The sequence below is a fragment of the Peromyscus californicus genome, unplaced genomic scaffold (genome assembly GCF_007827085.1).
Source record: "Peromyscus californicus insignis strain IS unplaced genomic scaffold, ASM782708v3 Scaffold_10__1_contigs__length_136768540, whole genome shotgun sequence".
In the NCBI taxonomy this organism is placed as follows: domain Eukaryota; kingdom Metazoa; phylum Chordata; class Mammalia; order Rodentia; family Cricetidae; genus Peromyscus; species Peromyscus californicus.
In genome coordinates this window covers 127,955,202-127,963,984 of record NW_026294391.1, presented here as the reverse complement: position 1 = coordinate 127,963,984, position 8,783 = coordinate 127,955,202, and the positions used below count along the sequence as shown (strand labels likewise).

At 35.1% G+C, this 8,783-nt stretch overlaps 1 protein-coding gene across 9 annotated transcripts in view; it reads right to left on the bottom strand.

Annotated features, from left to right (window-relative positions):
- Positions 1–287: 287 nt before the first annotated feature.
- Fmr1 (fragile X messenger ribonucleoprotein 1) overlaps positions 288–8,783 on the bottom strand; it is a 42,940-nt gene continuing 34,444 nt past the window's right edge. For 3 of the 9 annotated variants that reach the window (XM_052740314.1, XM_052740366.1, XM_052740330.1), the window contains 4 exons: positions 7,648–7,843; positions 6,000–6,182; positions 5,250–5,332; positions 288–2,610 (listed from right to left, as the gene is read on the bottom strand). In XM_052740314.1, coding sequence (XP_052596274.1) covers positions 2,500–2,610; positions 5,250–5,332; positions 6,000–6,182; positions 7,648–7,843 — 573 coding nt within the window. In that variant the 3' untranslated portion in view covers positions 288–2,499. The remainder of the gene's footprint in view (positions 2,611–5,249; positions 5,333–5,999; positions 6,183–7,647; positions 7,844–8,783) is intronic. The other 6 variants (XM_052740323.1, XM_052740345.1, XM_052740335.1 and 3 more) reach the window with 3 other exon arrangements.

Genomic DNA, 8,783 nt, shown 5'->3' with positions numbered 1-8,783 from the left:
CGGCACCAATAAGGTGGCTCACAGCAACCTGTAACTCCTGTTTCAGGGAATTTGATTCCCTCTTCTGATCTCTTCAGATGTCTACACTTACATTGCAGGCACACATGTGCGCACACGTGCATGCATGTACATATGTACGTACACACACACACACACACACACACACACACACTCTAAAACAAACAAAATGATCATTTGCTTTGAGTGATAAATATCTCCTCCAGCCCCAACACATTATTTTTGCCATTTATGTCGAAATTTAAAAACGGAGCAAACATCTGTCAGACTAGCATTTTGCTTTTTCATAAGTGCAACTTTTTAATAAAAATTTACATCTAGATAAGATAAACAATCTTCAGATTTCTGAAACTTTAATAAGATTTTAAAAACATGACTTTAAACTGAAAAACATACACATTTTGCACACAAATATTGTAATATGAATCAACTCCAACTCCATTTGAAAACATGTGAATCAAATTACAGTTTTAGAAGTTAGTATTCACATTTAAGCAAGTTAGCGCCTTGCTGAATTCAGCCTTTGTAAAAAAGAGACTTAGTGCATATTTTAACGGTACATTGTGACTGTGTACCATTTGTTGGTTTTTCACCTTATTAAAGATTATGTTCTTGAAAGTTGGTAAATAACGGCTAACCTCCTATGACATATGGAATTTCCAATTGTAAGTTACATTTTGTAACAGAACACTTTCTATAGATTTCTTTCCTATCTTAAAATTTAAAAGCAATCATTGTAAGGATTGCGTCAACATCAATTTAGCAGAGGAAGATCAAACTTTATTGAAACTGCTTGCATACAAAATATATTGCACTATAACCAAACAAATGTCAACATAAAATCCAATCTGTTGTCGCTAATATGTACAGAGAATATTGCCCAAGAGCAGTTACATTACAAGGTCATTCTACCTTGGTTAATTATCTACAGTATTTTAAACTGAACAGCTTACAGATGATGTGTGCAAGGTACCAGTTCCTGTTTTCAAATACTATACATTTCCAGAATAAATAACTAGAAATCAACATTAATGTTTGGCAATACCTTTTAAAAGACCTTTTAATATTTGTGAAATCATGTGCAGTTTGTTACCATTTTATATGCTTATTTGTATGCAAGGAAAAGTAAATGAAAAATGAAAATTCAAAGAAATTCACATAGTACATCAGAGGCAGAACTTCGGTTTGTACGGCTCTGTACAGATTCAGTGGTACCCCTACTCAGAGTTATTTTTTAAGAAAAATATAACATCTCAGAGTGAAGGTCCTTCACATATTTTTCCTCAGTAAATTTCATTAAGAGAAAAAAACTTAAAAATAAGATTCAACACATCAAAAAAGAAAAAAAGTATTAACCAATCCTAGGTCTGCTTTTCAAAGTTACAAAAAATTTAACCTGCTCTCAATGTTTCTTAAGACAAAGTACCTCTACTTCTGAGAGTTTTTATGTGTTCATGAAAATGACCTTCATATCTCCCCAAAATAAGCTTTAACATAAAATATGAATGAAAAACAAAATTTGAGGAGGACAAAAGAAAAAGTCTCTAGTTGAAATTCGTCATCAGGCCAAAGAGCAGGCATATCCTACTAACTTTCGACCAGGAGATTTGCAAATAGCTGAAAACATTTTTAGCCTCTCCCAAATGAAAAGATAGTGATTTCTTCTCCTGTCTATACAGAAAAATTACACATCCTTCCCAATAACACTATTTGTCATACTTCAGTGCAACAAAACAAAAACAAAAAACAAGTCTTATTCTTTATACTGCCTAAGCTGATGTTTACGTAAAGAAAAAAATATGGAAAGCATGCATTCTTCTATAAAGTACTAATGTTTGACAGAGTTTGCTACATCTTTATCATTTAGTGTTTCCAACTTATCTTCCCTGAAATCTGCATCCAAATATAATATTCCTACCTGCCAAGATATAAAAAAGGCACAGATCATACAACTTTTTTTTTTTTTTGCTAATGAAAATGACATATGTCACATCACACACATTTCAGGGTCCACTAAAATACTGGAAAAGTGGACCAAAACATAAACTGACACAGGACATGAAATGGCACAGCATTTCATGGAGACTTTATATGAGACTGAAGACAGAGATCTAGTATGATTACCACAAATGTGATTTACTCAGAAAGACTGAAACGTACTGTTGAGTTATAGCCCAATGCAGGAGAATGGTCCTAGTTAATAAAGATCACTGCTTAGTATTTTTAAAAAATAAAAGTAAAATCCTGCCCTGAAGTGTTAAGTGTACTTAAAAGTTATACTTCAAATTTCAAGATCTTTTTGTGCAAATCTGGAAGATTGTTTTTTATGGCCAATATCAAAATAATTCTTTGCAGAATTTGTGTTCATTTCATGCTCTGTGCCATCTTGCCTACTACTTGTCTTTGGCCTAACAAAGTTTTCTAAAATGGGGTAAGAATTACGGAAATGGTAGAGGAAATATAACTTCGGAATTATGCAGTTTAGGGTACTCCATTCACGAGTGGTTGCTGCCCATCCATGCTGTCTGGCTTCTCTTTCTTCTGGTTACGATCTTTACCCGTGCGCAGCCGATTACCTTCACTGGAGGCATTCTGTAATGGTTTAGTATGGATAATCTTTTCATTATTGCAGTCAATTCTAATCTAAAACAAGTTATAGTTGTTTTTATATATATATAAAAACACACACACACACACACACACACACACACACACACACACACACACACACACACACCCCAGATCTTATGTGAATGGCCTGACAAGAAATGTTAAGCCTGAAATGTGAATTCCACATGTTAAAGGGGGAAATACAGGCAGATGGATCTCTGAGTTCTAGGCCAGCCAGAGTTACATAAGTGAGGCCCTATCTTAATAAAAGAGGGTATGGAGATGAAAATAGAACTGTAAGAAATGAAAACACAGTAAGCTCTTTATTGGTTTAGGTTTTTCAAACATTGTTCTTTAGCTGGAAAGCAGTGATCATCTCACTGTCAAATTTAAGAAAAAAAGTCTAACTTTGTATTCTCCTATTTTGTGGGAGCCCACAGTGACTCCAGCTTGTGGCTTAATTCCATCTTGACTTACAGTCAGAATATTCAAGTTTGTTTTTGCTCCTTAAGGCTGAATAACAGGATGATTGGCCAAAGGCACGGCTACTAGATGTTTTGAGAGTTAAGGAGGTGTTTTCACTTGTTTGTTCCTTGAACCATGGTAAGGACGTCTTTTGTCTCCCTTGCTTTGGGTATAAAAAGGCTATGAGAAATAAATTTGGGATTACTGCAGTATTCACTGAAAATTCTATTCTATCTCCCAATCCTATCTTCTATCTCTTGTCTCTTTCTTTCTTAATCCTTGCTCCCCTATTCAGGTACTGTTCAATAGATTGGCTGGTCCCTACACTATTTTATAGTCTTTAAAGCAAAATAAAATAGTGAGGCCATTTATAACATTACTATTATTGGCTAATAGAAGATACATACAGTATATGCAGAGTATACAGCATACCACATAAACACACACACACACACACACACACACACACACACACACACACACACACCACAACTCACAATAACATACTTCAAAAAGAATGGTTTATTCTCAACAACTGTGAAAACCAAGACAGAGACAAAATGTCTTATTGCAGCTTCATCAGAATGAGAACTCAACCAACTCATTCATGAGCTAAATTTAGTTCCCACCCTTACATCTATCATAAGTATCAGTAAGCTTTTCTATACCAAAATCTCCACCTGATTCTTTAGAAACCTCCTTTGTAGCTGCTTCAAAGTCTAAATAATGGGGGCTGGGAAGATGGCTCAGAGGTTAAGAGCCCCTGTTGTTCTTGCAGAGGATCTGGGTTCAGTTCCCAGTGCCCAATGGTGGCTCACAACTACCTGTAACTCCAGTTCCAGGGGATCCAATGCCTGATGCACCTATGTACTCATACACATAAAATAAATAATTTAATAAATAAAAAGACATTTAAAAATTCTAAGTAATGTTCTAGCATAAATTTTTGTCCTAGTTTTTATTAGTCTAATATCAACTGTAGAAAAATAGTAATGTTACTTTCTAGGAACTTGTACTTCAGTAAGAAGAGTCAAATGGCCTATAACTTGAATGCTGAAGAATAGAATGACAAGAGGAAATTTGAAAACAATGATTTGTAGAACTAGAATCCTAGGAAGGTATAAAGATTAATGTAATTTAAAAATAACATTCTAAGGGGCATAAACTAATTTAAGTGTTAATGCTGAACATTACTAGCCTTTTCTATTCTGGTCCTTCAGAAACTACCATTTAGCTAACACTCCCTTGATTTGGTATAAATTCTAAAGATTTTTGGTATAAAGATTTTGGTATAAAGATTTTTAGTTAAAATTAGCTAATAATGTGTATTGGTTTCTAGTCAGAAAGGAACTTGTACTACTTGGTTTAAAAATTTAGAGTTAACAATTACAGATAAAATGAAAGAGAACATGAATTCTGAGAATCAGATACCAAAGTCTGAATGAATATCAATCACTCCACCATATGCTAGCTAAGTGACTGTGGGCACTGAACTGCTGCTTCTGCTTACTTACCTATAAATTAGACAAAACTTCTTATCTCAGTAGATTACTGTAAGATTAGGTGAGATAAAATACACATGAAGCACTTAGTAAAGGTGCCTGGATGTGTTCAGGAAGTAAATTTGAAATTATTTAACAACTGGTTAAGCATTGACAAAGCTACTTGAGAAGGGATCCTCAGATTAGACTAGACTGTGCATGTAAACAAATAGCTGACCTATGGGTCAGGGAAACTAGCTAGACATCATTAGCCCTATCTTATCATGACTATGAGACAGATAAAGACAACATGCCATTCCTGCAGTTAAAGGGAGAAGGGACCTGACTTGGGTCACTTAGAACATTTCATTCAGAATATTTTTTTGAGAGGGTTGGAGAACCACCAACATGGTCTGAAAATTATAATGTGGCTGCCAAAGTGTTCATAAATATTTAAGACCACATGTTCTCCATGTTCTCTGGAGAAATCCTCATATTTATATATTTGTCACAAAGAACTAAGATTGTTCACAATTGCAATGTTGAAGAATAAATATCTAATATACTACAAATTTATCATTGTTAGACATGTTTGAAAATAAAGTAAAATAACCTCTCAACTCTCAAATGTCCACATTCAAACTACTTAGATGGAAAGAATCACCTAAGTTTTACCTGCAGGGATCCATCAGCTGTTCTTCCCTTCGTCTCTCTTGGATTACGTGGACGATTATCTGTTCGGGAATGATCGTCGTTTCCTGTATGAATATTTTTAGAATATCAACAGTTAGTGACTCTAAAACATTTGCTCAAAATTCTCTATTTTCAGATTCCCCATTTAGACCAACAATAGAAGCTAAAATGTAATGAAGAGTCTACCAATTCCAAGTATACAACAATTAATAATCTATTATAACAAGAAACAAAATATTCTGAAGGTATTATCTTATGAATCACGAGGTCAATCTGGGTTAACAATCAGATGCTGATTAGAAACCCAAATAGTATGAATTAGTTATTATTATTTATTCATAGCTTCCATAAATCACAAGAAGGTATCTATTCTGTTACTACACAAACAAAAAAGTAATCATTTGCTAAGATGATAAGCACAAGACAAGTTATACCACCAAGATCTTTTACTTAGCTTCAAACAGTTAACAGCTTACCTTTAATCTTTATTTCTCTTTAAAAAATATTACATCGTCATTAATTTGTTTTTAGGTGTGTATGTGTTGGGGTACATATACCACAGCTTACATGTAGAGGCCAGAGGATAAAATAGCAAGAGTCGTTTCACTCCTTTCACCTTGTGGGTCCTGGGGACTGAACTAGGGTTTCAGGCTTGGCAGCCAAGTACCTTTATCTACTGAGACATCTCACTGGCCCTTAACCTTTACTTCTCAGTTATGTAAAGCACTATACCTTTGAAGCCTCCTCCTCTTCCTCTTCCTCCTTGTCCTCTTCCTCCTCCTCCACGCCGTCGTCCGTCTCCTCTGCGCAGAAAGCTCTCCCTCTCTTCCTCTGTTGGAGCTAATGACCAATCACTGAGTTCGTCTCTGTGGTCAGATTCTGTTTCAGAAGCATTTGATGCTTCAGAATTAGTTCCTATCGAGAGTTAAAAGTTATATACCATTGTCTGACTTTAAAAAAGGTTAACAGAAGCTTCCAGAGATGAAGTTTCAGGGGTGATTCAATATTCTTCTCAATTTAGAAGCCTACCAAAGAATATACTCATCTTCTATACTTAAAAACAAGTTATTTTAAATTCAAAATGAAGGGCTTGCTATATCCGAAGTAATTTTTTTTTTTTTAAAGAAAAGGTGTTTTGTTAGCTACCTAAGTTCAGACCTGAATGTGCCATGTCTTTAAATAGCTGCAATCATGGAGGGGGAATTGTCTATAACAATGAAACACTTTGATAATCAAAACTTCAATAATGAGAGCTTTTAATATTAGGCACAGGGACAAAAGGATGTCATTTTGGCCAACTCTAAAAGAGGCCAATAAAGGCCACCATGGTATTTATGCCTCAGAGAAGGGTCTCTTGTGGGATTATCCCCAATGAAAGGGGATATGCATTCCTGATGCATGGCCCACAATCTTCCCTCCCACTCCCACTGGACTGACTGAACAAAGGATGACTATAAAACAACTCATTATGTCTGAGGGGTTAATGACATAGGGGATGGGAGTGGGGGAAAAGAGATCCACAGTGAGGTGGAAATTCATTGTTCAAAAGAACAAACTGTTGGGAGGAGGGTCAAGGGTTAGGTTCAAGGTTGGCCTTATGAGTAGGTGTCTCTCCCCACTCTGGAATATCAACTCTACTACCTCTCTCTCTTCCTCTGTTGGAGCTAATGACCAATTATAGCTTCACCATTATAGCGTCACTCCTGTGGATCTTGAAGGCTTTTCCATCTTAAAGAGTTCCCTTTTGAAATGCAAATATTTGTGAGATGGATTATACCTTATACCATCATTAGCAAGTTATATAGTAGATACACAGTCAAGCAAGAAAGACAGTAGGAACTCGTAGGTGGGCACTGGGTTCATTGAAAGTTACTGGGAGAAAAGAAAGAAGCACGGATAGAAGAGCTGGGAAGGCAAAGAGACACTTCGCCTACTTCTTGACTGTGCCTAGGGCTGACTTTTGCCATGCCACTCAAAATCACCTTATGAGCCACAGGATGCAGACCCCTGATTTACACAGTCCATCCAGCAAGTATGACCAGCACATGCCTGACAAAAAATGAGCCACAGTACACAAATGAAAAAAGTTTTGGCTGTACAATAATAAAATCAGGAGAGGTCTTAGGTCATCAACACACAAGGGCTTAAGCAGATTTATTCTCAATCAGAATATGGACAGAATTCACAAATGCCCTGTGAACTATGTGTGTCATTAGCAGGCTTTTAATCTACATGTCTCTTGAAACACAATTTGACCCACTGTGAGTTGGAAACCATGTAGTGAGAAATTGTTATAATGGAGTTCTAATGAATAGTAGAGATTAGCAGCTATTAAGTCTAGGAACAGATAAAGTTACTGAGGAAAATGCTTAGTTTGTACCTGAAGTATATCCAGGACCGCGTCTGCCGTGCCCCCTATTTCTGTAAGGTCTACTACCTCGACCCATTCCTTGACCATCATCAGTCACATAGCCTTTTTCCTTATCTGTACGATTTGGTGGTGGTCTAGAACTAGCTCCAATTTGTCGCAACTGCTCATCAATTTGTAATCTCTCCAAACGCAACTGGTCTACTTCCTATTTAAAATATACAAGATAACAGTAAAGATAATTTGACATTTTACTTAGTAATACCTTTCTCCTTTTCACCAGATAAAAAAGTATACTGGAAATATTTCAATTTCAGTTCTAAATTTATAGTAAACACTGTTAACACAGAATTATCAGGAAATTGAATGGTCTTAAAAAGAAAGATTACTATTGATATACTTACTGATGGCAAGACTTAGAGATATAACAAAAACACTCATTTTAAAGTTATACTGAATAAATTTCAGGTTGAGTGATTTGGCACTACTATTCAATTAGTCTATGGATAAGGCAGAGATGTGTTAGTTTGGGGACTTTTTGATGTAAGATTGACTAACTAACAACAATATTAAAAAGTATGAAAATACAGATAAATGACATACATTTAAGGTTTAATCAACTAACCTTTAAAATCACATTATAAATGAGCTAAATGAAATTATTTTTTCAGTTAATATTTTAATTTACAAAGTATTATGCTTGGGGTATTTTTTAAAGAACATGTATTATTTTTGGATATAATTATTCAGTTAAGGACCACTTATTTTGAGTGAATTAAAAATGCTAATATTCCTTTATATGAAGGGTGAAAACCCTAGGTCTCACATCAAAACACCTAGATCTTACCTCATGTCTCTTAAAATACTAAAACTCTGCTTAAACTAATATAACAAACAATATAAACTGAGTTGAACAAAATAAATCAACTCCAAAATCCACTGATAGACCCTTATACACAGGTGTGTAATAACTTGGGTTCTGTCAAATCCAAATGAAACTTCATTTTAACCCTTGCCTTTCTAATTTACCCATGAGCATCTCACTTATTAGCTACAAGGAATAAGATCTGTAACTACAGCAAATATTCAATGTATCAGTCAAGACGAGGTCATAAAAACTAAGTTGTCAAAATCTTGGTTCTGACATC